The following is a 17,709-nucleotide window of genomic DNA, read 5'->3' as shown; positions in this document are numbered from 1 at the left end:
ATTATATGTAAAATTATGTATATAATAAATTTAGTGTGTTGTATTTATATTAATTTATTATATATAAAGATTAAAAAATAATTAAAATTTCAATATTTCTAATATTTTAGAAAGTTTGTAGCAGAATCGGATTAAATCCGATCCCATTAGGATTCAGATTCAAATCCAAGTATTTAAAACTGAACAGATTTCGGATCGAATTTGGATACATACCATCAGTAATCGGATTGGATGCGGACTTTGCTGCATCCGATCCAATTACAGCTCTACTGGATATATGTTGTTTCTCCCTCTTCATTCTTTATTAATTGAAAAAACAGAAAAGTACAAACAACTCATTGCAGATTTTTTATTTCCACTGCAAAGATATAAAACATTCAAAATGTCAAAAACCCCCACTCTATACATCAATGCCCGCCTGTGAATTGGCATCAATTCCAAGCTGGCACCCATCCCAACTGTATTTTGGGCTTAAAAATTCTGACCCTGGGCTATACTGTCTTTCTCCCTTAAAAAACTCGAGAATATTTATGATGAGGGCAGACTTGGCCCTCCACTAACATCATGACACATGGCATATCAGAACAGCTGGAATACATCCCAGCATCACCTAGGCGACAACTTGCCTTAGCCAAAATGGGGTCCTAGCTGGTGACCTGCCTCTGTCGCCGACCTGGCGACCTACTTCTCTAGAAGCTTGTTATTTGTCTCTGAACCTTTCGGGATCATGCCACGTAACCGTACGCCTTATCCTCATCCCGCCCGAATCAAAGAGAAATGGTAAGCCTTATTAATTGGCACGTTATCCTCCTCCCAAAGCGGACTGAACCCCTACATTGTGGGTCGAGGATTCTGTGAGTGTTTCGCGAGACCTACGACAGTTCAACTATATAAGGGCATCAACCCCTAAGACCCAGGTAGATGCGCAATTTTTAGTTCTCGCAACTCTCCAGCTCTCTCACATTTAGCTATTTTAAAATCTCTGATTCGCTAACTTAAGCATCGGAGTGCCCACCCCGGGTAAAGCAACCCGGGCACTCTGGCACTGTTTCCTTGCAGGTCGCATCAAAGCCACCTCTCCAGCTCGTCACCATTCAGGTAGGCATCAGGGCCACCTCTCCAGCTCGTCACCATTCAGCTAGGAATCAAAGCTACCTCTCCATCTCATCAGCATTCAGCAAGGCATCAGAGCCTCCTCTCCTGTTTGTCACCACTCAGTTAGCCATCAGAGCCACCTCTCCAATTCGTCACCACTCAATTAGGCATCAGAGCCACCTCTCCAGTTCGTCACCACTCAATTAGGCATCAGAGCCACCTCTCCAGCTTGTCACCACTCAGTTAGACATCAGAGCCACCTCTCTAGCTCGTCACCATTCAGCTTGGCATGCAAATCACCTTTCAGGTAGAAACCATTCAACTAGGCGTCCAAACCACCTTCCAGGTAACGATTATTCAACCAGGCATCTGAGTCACTAGCCAGCCGGGAACTACCAAAACGCCCACCATCAATTTATAAACAACACCCCACCCCCTCCCCCCCCCCCAAAAAAAAAAAAACAAGCGACTATTATGCTGCTTTTGCCTCTTCATTTTTTATTAATTAATTAAAAAATAACTCTTATCAACCAAAAAACCAAAAAATTAAAATGTGTAAAAGGATATACCAAGTTACTAACAACCATTACCGTTAATAAAACACACAGCATTAGATAATGTTTCTTTTGCCTCTTCATATTTTATAAATTAAAAAAAAATTATTGGATAGATTTTTTTTTCTCTTTTTTTTTGGCTTAATAGGACTATACAACAGGAATAGTCCATTCGTTCCCCAATGGAAGTAGGATTTGATTCCAAGTCTCTCCTGCAATTCAAATACTTTTTCCATGTAAAAATGTAACTATTATGCATCTCATGTCTCGAAATATAAAATTTGTAAAATATTTTAATTATGATATATATATCATCCAGATAATTGGATAGTGGAATAAAGTTTGGAGGATGAGATGATATAATCTTAATCAGACAATGAGCCCAAGATTTTAAATATCAATACAGGCTGATATGTCGGACGGGCATATCGGCGCGCATCTTTGGCTGCTTTTAGCTTTTTTTTTTCTCCTAATTAATTCAGGAGTCGGTATAAGGCCTGTCTTTCCCTTGAAATAAATCAAACCTTGAAATGGTTGTTGTAGGGGCATATTAAAGGATCATTGATAAGATATACATCGATCAATAAGTTTTTAGAGGTGTAAATCAGGCCATACCGCCCGTGGCCCGACACGGCTTGGCACGATGGCATGTGGGCCGTGCCAGGCCCAACACGATAATCCGTGCTATGTTGGGCCTAGCATGGCCCATATATACTATTTATATATATTATATATATAATATTTATATTATATATAGAAATAATAGTTATATTATATATAGAATATAATATGTTATATAAATTATAATTATATAGTAATATATTAATAAAATAAACAATTGTTTTTTATTTTATTATATTAATTTATTTAATTATTATATATATAAGCAATTGTATACATAAAAATTTAATTTTTTTTTCAATTTTTTTAAATAAATAGGCAAAATTAACTTTGATCGATCCATGGCTTGGCTTGGGCCAAGGCTTGGCCCAGGCCAGCCAGCATGGCCCGCGGCACGACACAACACGACACGGGCCCGCATGGCCTTGATCCGTGGCCATGCCGGGCCGACCCCCAAACTTTTCACTAGAGAAGGTGGCATGACTCATGATGGCCTGTGGACCAGTATGGCACGGCCCGCACTTTGCAAGGGCCGCCCACTTTACACCTCTATACGCTTGCATGCTTTGTGAAATTTAATCCTTAAATGAGCCAATTAGCCAAATATAAATCATCTTAATGTTTATTATGATGCAAGAGGTCCGCTTTGAATGATAATAGCCCAAGTTCCTTTTAGGCCCTTGGATAAACTAGCTTGGAGCTGTAATTGACATGTAAATGCAATGATTCCTTATATAATTTTATAGGGGCCGTTTAGTACTATGACAACTTATTTAATAAAATGTTTTGTATTATATTTATCCTGAAAAATGAGAAAGTGGTTGATAAATGGATTTTGATGTTGTTTGACAATTAGGCATCATTAGACGTCGTTAGGTGCCACATAAGCAAGACATTAATATTGAAAAAAACATTAAAAATGATATTTCATCTAAGGATTGACTATCACACGAACTGATAAAATGTTTATTTTAAAAATAATTTTATTCGATAGCTTATGTTTATTAAATAAACGTTTGTATTTGATTTGTCCTCAAAACTGAGAAAAAGTGATTGATAAACATTTTTTCTGGTATTTGTTGACAGTTATACGACATTAGGTGTCACATAAGTGGACAGTAAATAAAATACCTTTGTGTTGGAGGAAACGTTAAAAATGAAGTTTTTACTCAACAATTAACTTGCACCTAAACAAAGACAAATATTTATAAAATAAATAGACATACCAAATAACATGATAGAACAAATGCCTACCTAAAAAAGACATACACCATTTATCAAATAAAGGAAAACTATACCAAATACAGCCTAAATTAGGGCTGTTTACAGGTCGAGTTGGTTACCTGAAATTGAAATTGAAACCGATCCTTTGTTAAGCAAAACCGACCTAGTCGGTTTGAATCAGTTTGGGTCGGTTTCGGCTCGAAGTTCAACCATGGTAATAAATTGGTAAATTGGAGAAAGAAGACTGAAATTTGATGTAAAAAATGACACCTAATTCTATTAGAGAAATAATACTGAAATTGGTAGGGGGCGGACCAAGTTAGAATAGATGTTATCAAGAAAATAGAAAGTCAAACTGTATTAGAGAAAGATGACTGAAATTTGTATATTTCAAGAAACCTTCTAATCTAAATAAAAAATGACACATATTTCTAATTGTAATTGGTTGCCTATTTGGTGTAAAAGACCATAAAAACTAGGATCTTTTGATTCTTTTCTTTAAACTTTTCCAAAAAATTCATTGTCTAGTTGTCTTACAATACTTGCCATTAATGTCATTTCTAATTAGAAGACTAGAAATTAAGTTATGTTGTAATTAGAATAGAGACAAATTAGTTAAGTATGAACTAAGTAGGTTGTAACTACTAACTACTAAGTCGGTTCGATTCGGATTGGTTTATGATTTTTTACAACCCGAAATCGACCGATACTGAAAAAAACCCGTCTGAATCGAGTTGGATCGGTCCAGATTGGTCGGTTTGATCGGGTTGAGTCTTCTTATGAACAGCCCTAGCCTAAGTGACGATAAATTGACACCATTTTTCAACAAAATGGCCGAACAAAACCATTACTTTTGTTAAACGAGCTCAGCTGTACGAGAGAGAGAAAGAGAAGAGGGAGGGAGATCTATAAAAGGCTAATAAAGCTGTACGAGAGAGAGAGATCTCACTGGGGAATGGGATGGACTCTGGAATTTGCCAACTGAGATGAGATGAGAGGTGCTTTACGTATCAATCAAACTGCAAAAGATTGGACGCACCGTCAAACATCATCAATGGGTAAAATAAATCGTTATATGCTTTACATATTCCTTCCTTTGACCTTTGTGCAATTAGAAAAAAAGGATTTTGGGGAAAGAATTGTGGATTGAAGGGGTTAAGATGCTCGCTCTCTCTCTCTCTAATTGAGCTGTTGTTACTTGAAATCCAGGATAGCAAGACACGTAGGCCATGTCCAAGGTGTCTTGTGCACCATGTGAATTGGTACTTAAAAAAGAAATGAAAGTTGTCAATCAAAATGATAATCTGTCAATTTCATTAGTCGTAATCAGGACATAGCTTACCTCGCCCACTGCCGGCTGGAAGTTGCTTTTGACTCGGCCCCCTGCCATTGCCGATTCTTGGAAAATGCATGCAAATAACCCGCTTTGATTTGGGTCGGGTTTTGTGGTATTTGATTTTCCTTTTACTTTAGCATAGGAAGTTTTATGGATCCCTCTTTAAGTTTACCTTAGTCCGTTCAAAATTTGGATAATTGGGATCCGGGTGGAAAATGTAAACCCGTTTACCCTCCAGCCCAACCCTTGGCCTCTACAAGTAAATACCAGAACAGCTCAGGAGTCAGGACTCAGGAGACCTTACCAGCTCATGATTAGACACTTTGTATGGCATGCACGTCTCTTAAGAATGCCTACACGCTCCAATTCAATCAATGAAGTATTCCTTGGTAATAATTTCTATTATTTATTTAATATAAAAAGATATTAAAGAAAGAGAAAAATATAAAGGTTCGTTTGTTTTGCAATCCAAATCATAATCAAAATCAACTATTCCCTTGCTTGGTTCAGACAAAATCAAAATCAAAGTCCAAATTGATTGAAATGGAATTCTTTTATTCATATTGAAAGGGAAGGGAAAGGCCATTCTCTTACGCCCCATTTGTTTGTCGGTATCTCGTAAAGGGTAAGTTGATCAATCAATTAATTGATCACAATCTTTACATTCTTATGCAGTTATGCCGCTATATAACAGGTCATATCACTGTTTTCAAAATCAGACTGGATCGGACTGTCGGACCAAAAAACTGGGAACCGGTCATCTGATCGGTTTTGTTTTTCTTCAAAACTGTTATTTCTCTCAAAACTATTAATTTTGGTCAGTAAACCGTTGAACCGGCCGGTTAATTGTTCGAATGGTTTTGACTGTTTTTCAATTTTTTAATTTTTTTTGTCAAAACGAGCCAGTCATTCGAGTCGAATGGTCGGACCATTCAAACCAGTAACTGGACCCCTAACCGATTTAGTCACCGGTTCGTTTTTAAAAACCATGGGTCATATGATAAATTTTTCAGAGGATAGTAATTATTCAAGTAACTAATACTTTCTTGGAGTATGGATAAATTGCTTATATGTTCATTGAAAACAGTAATCCCCTCCCTCTTTTCTTTACTTGGGTAAGTGAAAATGTACAAAAACATTGGAATCAAGGTCTTATTCCTTTTTCATTAAGTTATTTATTTGGATAAATGTAGTTAGGTAGGAAACACTTACTCGGGTAAGTGCATTTATCCATGTTCTTTAATTTCTCATGTAAATAAAGTAATGATCATTTTAACCCTAAAATTCTATTATTAAAAGGGGTATTTTTGTCCTATTCAAGTGTTGGTAATTTCCTTCTAAGTGGAAAAGCTATTTACCCACCTAGGAGATGAGTGATACCCATAAAAATAAATTTTCCATGATTCCCACATAAATCTGAAAAACGAAATGTGAGATTCTTAGTCAATGGAAACCAAAATTCCATTGACCAACTTTCCCCTCTTAAAATCCAAACAAAAAACACCCCCCAAAGTTAGTCAAATAACTTTTATTCAGATAAATGAAAACGAATGGAAAATATCATTCCAGTAAGAATAGGAATCAGATTCCCATCCAACCAAACGGTTATTCGATTCCAAAATTATATTCTCACACACCAAACAGACCCTAATAATACAACCTGCATGGTTTTCCGACTTCTTCCGTGGCTCAGGAGATTCGAGGGATGACCGGATGAAGAAGATTGAAAAGCGTGAGTGGTGAGTGGCCATCATCGCACTCTCGGTCTCTTTGATCGAGAAATTGTGGACTTAGCTTGGGGTTTTAATTTCGAATCGATAGATGTCTTTCAAGTTACAATGCCACTCACGTGAATCGATGCACTACCGCCGTATCTCTCCATCTCTCTATCTATCTGATATTTAGATTGTTCCAATCCAAGCGCCCTCCTTTTCTCTCTTCTCGTTCCACATCCTGTGACACCGTATCACCTACGTTTCTCTCCTCGTTATTGACATAGATGCGACCATGCGACGTTGCTGCAATCGTTTTCATTCAGTCATCCTTCTAACGCGCAGCGCACAGAGCCACAGACAGTGAGACAAGGACCGACCGACTCATTCGAAGAAGACAGTCGCGGCTCACTATAACTCATTATTGGGTCCCACCGTCCTATAACTGAACAACCTCATGCGTTATGCTAGTTTGCACCCACGCATTTGCTTTTGTTTAGATCAAGTGTTTATTGTGGTTTGATTTTGGTACAGCTAGACCTGGCAAAAAATTGACCCCACTCGTGAATCTGACCCGATTTAACACAAAAAAAACAGGGTTAAATCTGATATATAGGTGGTGTTTGATATGGCTTTCTTTTATTTAATGAATGGTGTTATATTATTGTCAAATTAGCATTTTATTTTACCATGTTGATTAGTACATTTTAAGTATTGATAATAGTTGGTCTTGGTTTATGTATGTGCCAATTGTTGAGGGAAGCTTCATTTTAATGCTTCCCTCAATACTTAAACGTTTATTCATTATACGCTGTTGTAGTGATTAATGATGCCTAGTTATTAATAAATCATAGAAAACCGTTTATCAACCACTTTTTTTTTATTTTGAAGACAAGTACAAATATTTATTTAATAAACGAAATCCATGCCAAATATATAACTAATTGCCTTAATTTGAGTTAGGTCAGGTTGGATCATGAGTCACCCTGTTAATCTGATTATATGGTCTAATTAGGATTATTTATATGTATTGTTAGAAGCTTTCGTTCTTTAATCTTTACTATTTATAGTTTATTCTTTACATTTTTGAAATTTTATGCTTTTTTTATATTTTGAATTTTAATGTTAATTTCTTTAATTTTGATATATTTATTTATTTTTTAAAATTCCAGTTATTTTAAAATTGACCCTAATCCAAACATTTATGATTAGAGTCTGGCATTTGCTGGCCCAACCCAAATTCCAATCTAACTCGAAATCAATAACATGTGTCTTAATCCATCCGAACACCGCCCACCCAACCCAATTACCAGGTCTAGCTAAAGCATAAGATACACAGATGATCTACGGCCATGATTCAACTTCGGTAAAAAGAAAATTCCTATCCGACCAATTTGGACAGAGATGTTTTTGTTTTCTATAAAACGCAGAATTCCAATGCATCGCAAGCTATCAGTTTACAAAAGGTGAAGAGCGAGACTGCCGTACATTAGAGGGACAGACAGGTGGGCGAGTTCAAAACAGGACCGGACCCATTTTAGAGAGGTGTAAAATGAGTTTGGTTGCATGTTGAGAGACCCCACAAGTCACCTCCATTGCAGTTTGTTACTTAGTTCTGTAACTATATGCAGATCAAGTGGGTACGAGATTTTCTGAATAATAATCAAATCAAACTGATACAGAGGTGGATACCGAACGTATCAGTGGTTGGTCCGGGTCCTCTTTACGTGTCGACATGGCTGGAGTCGGAGATTATTTACCCATTCAAAGGGGGGAAAGATGAAAGATAAACGGTCTCAGACAAGCCTTGATCAAGAAAGGACCAATGATTTGTTTGAAAAGCAGAAATGTTTGTTTGCCTCTCTCACGTCACATGTGCTTCATTCATCTCTCTCTCTCTCTACATTGTTTGTCTGTGTAAACTAATGTGCGGTGGATGAACCTCTGCTCTGCAACTCGGTACGCTGCTGCACTCAGTTCATTTTTTTAATGGATTAATTAATAAGATAAAACTCGTATTTTTATTATCAATACATATTCATTTCTAACTCTTTAAAATTTTTTTTTATATTATACAAAAAAATTAGTTTGTGGGTTTCATAGGATATGAGAATTAACTTTGACCACACAATTTTCGTAACGTGAGAGGCAGTGATTTCCACATGCTAAGTAGGAGTGCGACTGTAGGGTCCTTTTATATATACAACTCTTAGGTTATGGTCGTGCAGATATGAGACTCGTGAAAAGACATACTACAGTACCAAGTTAGACCTGTCTTTTCATAGGCCCCACCTTGTCTGTAGGGCGAAGAAAACCAAGAGTTGCATAATTTTGATTATAAAAATGTACGATGTAGATGGCAGGAGTGGTTGGCCGTGAAACAGTTTGTCAGGGTTCGGGTCGGGTTGAAGGGAAATGGTGAATACTGAATCAGGAAATTGATGCCCAATACAGTCGGGTATCTTCACTTAGAAATCGGATTTGATCCTCGCAAAACCGTTCTCACATCTCCCAGTCCCCTTCAAGGGAGATATTTTCCAATGCACGACAGCAAAAGAACTCAAATATGGGATGAGACGTTTATGTGAGATGAAATCCGAATTCATATCCACATAAATCCTGATTGCAAAGCTTTGCGGGAATAATAGGGGTCTGGAATCATAATAAGTTTATTTAGTAAGAACTAAGAAGTAATTTTCTTACTTGTCCAATGACTTGAGCGTATCACCACAGCCATCAAGGGTTGTTCATTTATTGGCCATCGTATTCGTTTCCTTGGTTCTTAGGTATTTGTGACAGTTCTATAGGTTTTTATGATTCCGTTTTCTTTCTTTATTAGGCATATCTCAGATTTGATTGGGTAGAATGGGAATCTTATTTCTATTTCTGTGGAATTTTGAGAGAATGACTATTCCCTCCTGATGAGGGGTGATTTGGCCTGACCTATTAAACAACGTATATGTTGATGCAACCTGCTCACTAGATTATGATTCAGCACTTGTTGCCACCCTAGCACTTTCAGCCATCTCAGGTGTCTCGGGCACCTCGGTAGAAGGTCGAGGTTCGAGTAGCCCGGGAGTATCTATTCTACTGAGGTGACATGTAGCAAACCTCTAAAAGCTTGCCAGCTGCCTCTGAATTCTTTGGGATCACACTGCACGATTGTAGGCTTTATCCTCATCACATCCGGATCGAACGGACACGGTAAGCTTTATCGGACCTCCCAGGATGGAATGGGCTTCTAACAACGTGGGCTGAGGACTTGGAGATGTTTCGTGAGACCCACGATAACTCACTTATATAAAGGCATCAGCCCTTGTGACCCAGGTACGCACGATTTTGTGTATTATAGCTCTCATAATTCTCAAGCTTTCAGCTCGCATATAGCCAAGTACTAACTTAAGCATCGAAACAACCACACTGGGTTAGCTACCTTGGGTTCTTTGTTTCTACCTGTCTTGCAATTCGACCAACCTGCTACGCAACCGACATTCGAGCTGCCATCCAACTAGGAGCAACTGGATCGCATACCATTACTTCCCATTTTTCATAAAATAAAATTCCATTTCAGTTTATTTTAATTTTCATTTCCATTCATATATGAACCAAACAGATTATGAAAATATACCAATTTTATTTGGGTTTTTGAGTGCAAATCAAATGGACCCTTAAATTGGGGAGGTCAAAGACGAGACCAAATTTAGTGTACACAAAATTTATTTTAATATTGTAGTTACAACGCTTATAGCTGCACATTTGAAACATCTCCGAGACGGCATGTGAGAACTAAGGTCCCATTTGGTTCACAGGAATAGGGGTCTGAAATTGGAATCAGAATGGGCTATTCCGGTTCCAATTGTTTGGGGCAGAATCGGAATCCCATTTTCATTCCTGTTGGAATGGCATTCCCCCATTTGAGGAAATAGCCATTCCCTGTCCCTTCCTTGGGAATGAAATCTTAATCCTACTAATTTTAATTCCCATTTTCATTCTTGTTTGAACCAAACAGATAATGGGAATGAACCATTCCAATTCCAATTCCAAAGGATTTTGATTCCAATTTCAATTCCAAAAGATTTTGATTCCAATTTCGACTACAAACCAAACAGACCCTAAATCAGTTTATTTATTTATATTTTACGCCTGGACTAAATCAGGATTTATCATAAACAGCACAACAGCGGCGAAATTGGATTTGTTTCTCACGAAACCATCATTTCACCATCCGCACCTTTTTGGAGCCATGCATCGGAAATATCTACTTAACAAATAAAACATACAAAAAGGCCGTGAGGATCAAATCCGAATTCCCACTGGTTGAGTGAGAGTGTTGGGATTGGAAGATAAGCGTCATATGAACTAACCAACAGCACATCGGCTCAAACATGAAGAGATAAGAAAATACTGATCCAACGACTGGTCCTTACTCAGCATTCCGAAAACCACTGCTCTAATGCTCTTTAGCAAAAGTACTAGAGAAAGGTGGCAACACAGTTTTGATCCACAAAACAGTAGATTTAGGTGGCAACACAGTTTTGATCCACAAAACAGTAGATTTGACGATGAGGGAGCACAGAGAATTCTCACGACTTTCATAGACAGAATGCTTCCAAGCCACCCTGTTGTTTTCAACTCAACCATCAGAAAAAGAAAAAAAAACTAAAAAGCAGAGGAGAAAAGAGCAGGGGACTAGGGAGAGATTGAAAGCAAGGTGCCAAGGTCCCCAACTCTATTCAATTTAGTCTCAAACTCAAACTTTTTTGAGGGAAACGAAACCACCCCAGACCGGCAGACCCCAGTTCCCAAAACTAAAAAATTTTCTAAAACACAAACCACGTTTCCCCAAAACCATTGAGAAAAGACATTTCTAGATCCGCATCAATAACCCCTCTTGAAAACTGAGTGTGAGAGAAAGAACTTCCCGTCCATCAATCCCAATACGAGACCCCATAAATTTATTAAAAAAGACGCTTTCTCTCTCTCTCTTGAAAACCCACGCCACCAAACTTCAAAACCCCAAACACTCCTCCCATCATTTCCCACAATCCAATGTTCCCACCCTCCATCATTTTCAGTTGGACAAGTGAAAAAAAGCAAAAAAACAAATAAGCATAAAGATTAAAATAAGAAAAACTGAAGGAGAAACATGAGATGTTGGTAACCCACACACATTCCCATGCACTCTCTTTCTCTCTCCATCTCTATCTCTCTCAGAGTCTTAACAGTCAGACTCCCATGATTTTACATCACTTCTTATATTCTTCAAGCCTATCCATGTTTGTTTAATTTCCAAGAAGGCCATCTTCTTAAGCGTGGTATAGATATTTAATGTATCTATCCATCTTTCTATCAATCTCAATCTCTTCTATATAATATTTATTCACCTCCACTTTCTGTTTCTTGTTTGTTGACACAGTACTTTGGACATGAAAGCGCCTATCTTTTCTTGTCTATGTCTATAGACACTGATACCTGATATTTCACTTGCGCTTGCGCTTGTTCATGTCCTTTTGACTACCTCTTCCTCTTCCTCTTTTTACCTATGGATGGGGGTGTAAGAGTTGATTAAAGCTGAGGTTGTGTAGAGATATGGCGTGTTCTCTGGGAGCTGAAACTGCGAAGAAGGCAATGTGGCTGTATCCTAAGGTTTTAGGCTTCAATCCTTCAGAGAGATGGGGGCACTCTGCTTGCTGTTGTAATGGAGTTGTATACGTTTATGGGGTATGCATAGTGAGAATCCGTGAATATCTCTGCCTTTCTTTCTCCTTAAATGCGTGTCTCTTGGTCTGTCGTCTGTTCTTTCTTTTGGTAGTGTTGATTTTTTTTTTTTTTTTTTTTGCGTATGGGATGGTTCATGGTTTTACCTGAACAATTACTTTCTGGTTATCCATAGATGCTTTTCCCCCCTTTGTTTCTGCTTATCTATAATTTGCTTTTTTTTCCCCTCTTACGTTATTGTATTTATTTAAGTACGGTCTGTAGATGGATCATTTTTGGTTGGTGAGTTGGACTTCTTACGGTCTGTTGCTCTTAAATATAACTCTTGAATCTGTCCTTTTTTTTTCTTATTTTCTTAAGAGTTGTATAATTGGTAAGTAGTGGCATTCAAATGATCATCTCGTTTATGTTTTGTTTTGTTTCTTATTTTATTTGCATAGTTTTTCTGTTTTGTTACTTCCTTTTCTCTTGATCTTTCTCCTGGCTTCTTCTTTCTGTTTGTTTATCTATTTCTTGCTTTCCTTTGTCCTTTTCTGTTTTGGGAATTCTTTTGCAGCAGTTTTCTACTGGTGTTCAAATTCCATAAAATTTTTTCTTCTCCCTTTTCCAGCAAATATCAATGACTATGAGGGTTAGTTGATCTTTCTTACTTTCTTTTTCTATTTTGTATTTTATTTAGTTGTATGATTTATTTTTATATTTATTATTTTCCTTGTCTATCGTTTTTGCTATCTCCCCTTACCAATGTGCCGTATCTCTTTCATGGGTATTGTTTTCCAATCCAGGTTTCTGGTCCCTCTCTTGTTTGGGGCCGTGAAATGTAGTTTCCTGATCTTTCTGAGTAATTTTCTTTTAATTCTCTGCATTTCTGCTAATCTATCTTTCTTCTGTACTTTTGAAATTCTTTTACCTCTCCTAGATTTCAAACTATTTACCTGCTGTTACCCGCATATTTCTATTTTGTCAATAGTTTCTCCGCAAACCAGAATTCCAAGATACCCCTTCTATACAGGCATTTTGGTAGATATCATGGTCAATGTATTGCAGTCTGTGGATGGTCTGGGAACAAGAATATCAGTTGAATAATTTATATCATTCGAGTTGGTCTGTTTTTTTCTGGCAAAGTACCTAGTTAGGATCCTTCTGGAACAGAGAAAATCTAGATCTCCTTCGAACTAAAAGTTCACCTTTCATTTGCATTCTACATTCTTATTTCTTCTACTGTTTTTTCCTTCTACCTATTTCAGGGATGTTGTGGAGGGCTGCATTTCAGTGATGTTCTCATGCTTGATCTTGAAACAATGGCATGGAGCACCCTTGTAACTACAGGTCAGCAGCCTGGTACCAGAGACAGCCACAGTGCAGTACTTGTGGGGCACAGGATGATAGTTTTAGGGGGTACCAACGGCTCCAAGAAGGTAAACGACCTTCATATATTGGATCTTAGAACGAAAGAATGGACCCAACCCAAATGTGAAGGGACCCCACCTTCCCCTCGTGAGAGTCATACTGCCACAGTCATTGGCGATGACAGACTTGTGATATTTGGCGGTAGTGGAGAAGGGGAAGCGAATTACTTGAATGACTTGCATATTCTTGACCTTAAAACAATGAAGTGGACCTCTCCTAAGGTAAATGGTGATCTTCCTGCCCCAAGGGACAGCCATACTGCAGTTGCAATTGAAAACAAGTTGCTAGTGTATGGCGGTGATTGCGGTGACCGGTATCATGGCGACGTTGATATACTTGATCTGGATACATTGACTTGGTCCAGGGTATTTTTTTTTTGTGCCCTTTGCTCATTCCATTCTCAGCTTAAAAGTTAATGGACAAGTCTGTTTCTAATGTGTAAATCAACTAATTTGAAATTGCTACAATTAAACTAATTTAAATTCCGATTACATTCCTAGTAGATTATGTTACTTCAGTTTTTGGTGCTCAAAGATACCCAATTTGTTACAGTTGGCAGTTCAGGGGTATTCACCAGGTGTTAGAGCAGGTCATGCTGCTGTAAATATTGGAACAAAGGCAAGGGCAAACTGAAATAACTTTCAAACAATGAATTAGGAAAGGGAAACCAGACAAACAATCAATTCACTGCCTCTGTGATTTTTGCAGGTTTATGTCATTGGTGGTGTTGGAGATAAGCATTACTACAATGATGTTTGGATCCTTGATGTGAATACTTGTTCATGGACTCAGCTTGACACACGGGGCCAGCAACCTCAAGGGAGGTTTTCTCATACAGCCGTAGTTACTGGATCAGATATTGCCATATATGGGGGGTAATGCAGTCTTTTCTTGATATTTTTCTGGCTGGTTATCGGAATTTTGTTTTTGGTGAAGAAGATGCATGGTTATGGATGTGAGGAACCTTTGCCTCCCTGGGAGTATGTAGGTTCGCCACTTCATGGGTCTGGCCAAAGAGATCTTTGAGGTCCAAAATTTGTCTCAATAGATTGTGCTGGCTTGTCCAAATAAAAAATTTTCTTTGGTCATCTTTGTTTAATCTTCATTCAAAAGGAGGATATAATAGTATAATACTGAATGTGTTTGATCATTTAATTACTTGGGTTTTTGGAATGATGGTTTTTTGGCAGGTCCTTCACTTTCCTTCTTTACAATGAGAGTCTAGGAATTGGTTATGATCCTGCTGTTTTGATGGGTGTGCTCCCCCTTAAAAAGAGAGAATTCCTGTCACTAACATTCATATTTCTCTCTTGGTGTAATCTTACAGGTGTGGGGACGATGAACGTCCTCTCAATGAGTTACTCATCTTGCAGCTTGGAGCTGAGCATCCCAATGGCCGCTACAACATTTCCCTGTGCAAGATCTTTGGTAATCACTGGAACCAAGAAAAGAGGAGGTTTCCAAGTGGAGCAGAGAATAATTTGGTAAGTCTTGCAGATTGTAACTCCTCCTAGAGACCAATTCCTCTGAGCAAGAACAAAATAAGATGTTTTCTATTTGCTTTTTAGCAGAAATGCATGGTTATTGGGAATGATGGGGAACAGAAGCAAAGAGGTAACGAACTGGAATCAGAACCGAGCCAGTTTCTTCTATGTAGTTTAGGTTGGTCTTTAATTTGTTAATTGATTGCTGCAGCAGCTTGCTCATGACTGTGGAAGTACAAGAACATGACTATTTTATTTTCATTTTGATTTTCAGATAACTTGCATTCAAAGAAGAGAAGAAGTGGTGATTCGAGAACATGGGATGTTGAATCAGAACAGGAAGAACATTCTCTTTCACTGTCACAGCACTCATCGCCGTCCCAATCTGATCAAGAGCAGACTCCAGTTCAGAAACTCGCTTCCTCAGCTACCAACTCTACTGTGAAGCCACACCCCTTTGGTTTGTTTAAGAAGCAAGATCAGAGGCCTATGAATTGTCAATCTAGTAATATTGGTGACAATGACATGGATCAGAAAAGTTGCATGCAGAGGGCCCAGAATTTTCATTTCATTGGTGAACATCAAAGGCACCCAACTTCAGCAGGTTCGGAACATTGTGTTCACTTCTCCTGTAACGGAAAGCAAGAAATGCATTACTTAACAACTGAACAGAAGCTCCCTGGGGCAATTCATTCCTTGGTAAGCATTTAGGGGAAGGTTTTTATGAGTAAAATATCCGGTGTGAAGTCTTTATTAGACCAGTTCTAGTTAATCTTATACGTTGCGCTTCCAAATTTTTCCTTTCGACAGATTGGAGCTGAAGTTAGAGGTACAGTTGATGGAGCTTTTGATTCAGGATACCTAATGACAGCAAATGTCAATGGCAAGATCTTGAGAGGGGTGTTATTTGCTCCTGTAAGTTTTTAATGAGAAATGGGTAGTCAAGAATAGAAGCCCAGAAGTGTCTGCCATACTTTAAGGCCTTGTTTTGATATTAGTGATTTCAATTTGGTGAATCAGGGACCTGGGGTTGCCTCAAGAGTAGCTGCTGCTCACCAGAATCTGACATGTCTAACTAGTCCAATTGCTGTTTCACAATCACAGCCACATCCAAGTTCAAGTTTCACAGGACCTGCATATTCTAGACCTCATCAACCAATTAAATTTATGATGCCAGAAACAAGCGATCATCCAAATCCAATTCAGCCATCGTCTTCTGTTAGGGCCAACTCATCCTTTTCTGGGGTTTCAAGTCTTAAGAATGATCTTCAAGGCGTAGTTCTAACACTTGGTGGACCTGGCAGTGGTCCTGGTAGCTCGTAGCAGGATTCACAGATGCAGAGAAGAAGATTGATTTAGACAGGGACTCTTGGTTCTTTTTCACCCTCCGGATGTAAATCTTGAATAATAAGAAAAAGAAGAGCTTTTGAATTGAGGGCCTTGGGGTTTGGGCGTCTGGGGTGGGGTGAGGTTGCTGTTGTGTGGTCAGATGTATCGACGAGAAAGGCCATCTCCATGTATGACATCCACATCTCTTGACATGTATCAATCATTTCATCCAAAAAAGTTTGTTAGATTAAAATTTTTTTACTGTTAAAGAGTTGTTGGATTTTGTTAAACAACAAAAACCCTTCTCTCTCTCTCTCTTATAGGGATCACATTCATAATAGACTGCCTCTTTGCTTGTCAAACAGTCTTCAAAAGGTGACAGCTCGTAACACTGTGTCTGAGTATGGACGAAAATTAAGTCCTGCACAAAGCCATATGAGTGGATTGGATGGTCACAGTCTTCTGATTGGCTTGAAACTTTGCTAAGAGAAAGGAAACCCATCTCCTATTCTCTTTGATAACTGTCCCTAAACGCGACAAGCTTAAGCCCCAACCCAAGAAAAAAATAAAAAACAGGACAAAGAAGATCATTACCCCCCTCACCATTCACCAGTTTGTGACCTTGATCAATCGTCGTTACAGGCCAAGCTTTGGCTTTTTTGTTATGCCCTATTTTGTTTTCACCTATTTGGGCAAATAAATTCATCTGGGCAAAGTGTTTCTTAGGCAAAAGTTGCAATTCGTGTTAGTATTTGTGTGCACTTTTACTTATCCGAGTAAAAGAGTGGTGGGGAGGTAGAGACGGATGTCAAGACATTGATAAATAATTTAATTTACCCACGAGTAGGACATCAGTTTTTCGGGTGACTAATACTTTACAAAAAATTCACTTGTTATGAAAGCCAGTGTAGCGGCATAAGAACGCCAAGGATCGTAGTTAATTATTCAATTGACCAATTTACCCCCTGCAAAATACCAGCAAATATCCAGGACCTTAAATGTAAAATTAACCCTTAGTTCATCTCTCCTTTCTCCCTTCTCTTTTCAAACTCAAACGCATCTGTTTTTTCCTCCGGTACGATTTCTTTTCTTTGATCTTTATTCAGTTTATTTTTCATGATATAATTATTCTTTCAACTTTTTAAGTTTTATACAATAAATAAATTAAAAAAAAAGGAACTGCAGTTTCGATTCTCTCCAGCTTCTTTCTCGCTTCTCGGTCCCAT

At 38.2% G+C, this 17,709-nt stretch overlaps 1 protein-coding gene across 4 annotated transcripts; it reads left to right on the top strand.

Moving 5' to 3' along the window:
• Positions 1–11,824: 11,824 nt before the first annotated feature.
• LOC104598760 (uncharacterized) lies at positions 11,825–16,744 on the top strand. Of its 4 annotated transcripts, none has more exons than XM_010260961.3 (9): positions 11,825–12,263; positions 13,508–14,035; positions 14,223–14,288; positions 14,379–14,545; positions 14,998–15,154; positions 15,242–15,284; positions 15,429–15,853; positions 15,965–16,069; positions 16,175–16,744. In XM_010260961.3, exons 1-9 carry the CDS (start codon positions 12,132–12,134, stop codon positions 16,475–16,477), a joined length of 1,926 nt encoding a protein of 641 aa, XP_010259263.1. In that variant the 5' UTR covers positions 11,825–12,131; the 3' UTR covers positions 16,478–16,744. The 4 variants fall into 4 exon arrangements, with proteins under 4 accessions (XP_010259263.1, XP_010259261.1, XP_010259262.1 ...); XM_010260959.3 differs by having other exon boundaries at positions 11,827–12,263; positions 15,242–15,332; XM_010260960.3 differs by having other exon boundaries at positions 11,900–12,263; positions 15,239–15,284.
• Positions 16,745–17,709: the final 965 nt, after the last annotated feature.

Source organism: Nelumbo nucifera, chromosome 3, assembly GCF_055504915.1.
Source record: "Nelumbo nucifera cultivar China Antique chromosome 3, China Antique-T2T, whole genome shotgun sequence".
Classification (NCBI taxonomy): Eukaryota; Viridiplantae; Streptophyta; class Magnoliopsida; order Proteales; family Nelumbonaceae; genus Nelumbo; species Nelumbo nucifera.
The sequence above is the reverse complement of the archived record's forward strand: the minus strand, read 5'-3'. Positions and strand labels throughout refer to the sequence as shown.

What these genes read in the sequence shown, in the direction of transcription:
- LOC104598760 (XM_010260958.3), top strand. Translation starts at nt 12,132, where the DNA reads ATGGCGTGTTCTCTGGGAGCTGAAACTGCGAAGAAGGCAATGTGGCTG. An exon ending in GATATTGCCATATATGGGGG is followed by an intron (nt 14,546 to 14,997) that starts GTAATGCAGTCT and finishes GTAATCTTACAG; the next exon opens with GTGTGGGGACGATGAACGTC. An exon ending in GAGGGGTGTTATTTGCTCCT is followed by an intron (nt 16,070 to 16,174) that starts GTAAGTTTTTAA and finishes TTGGTGAATCAG; the next exon opens with GGACCTGGGGTTGCCTCAAG.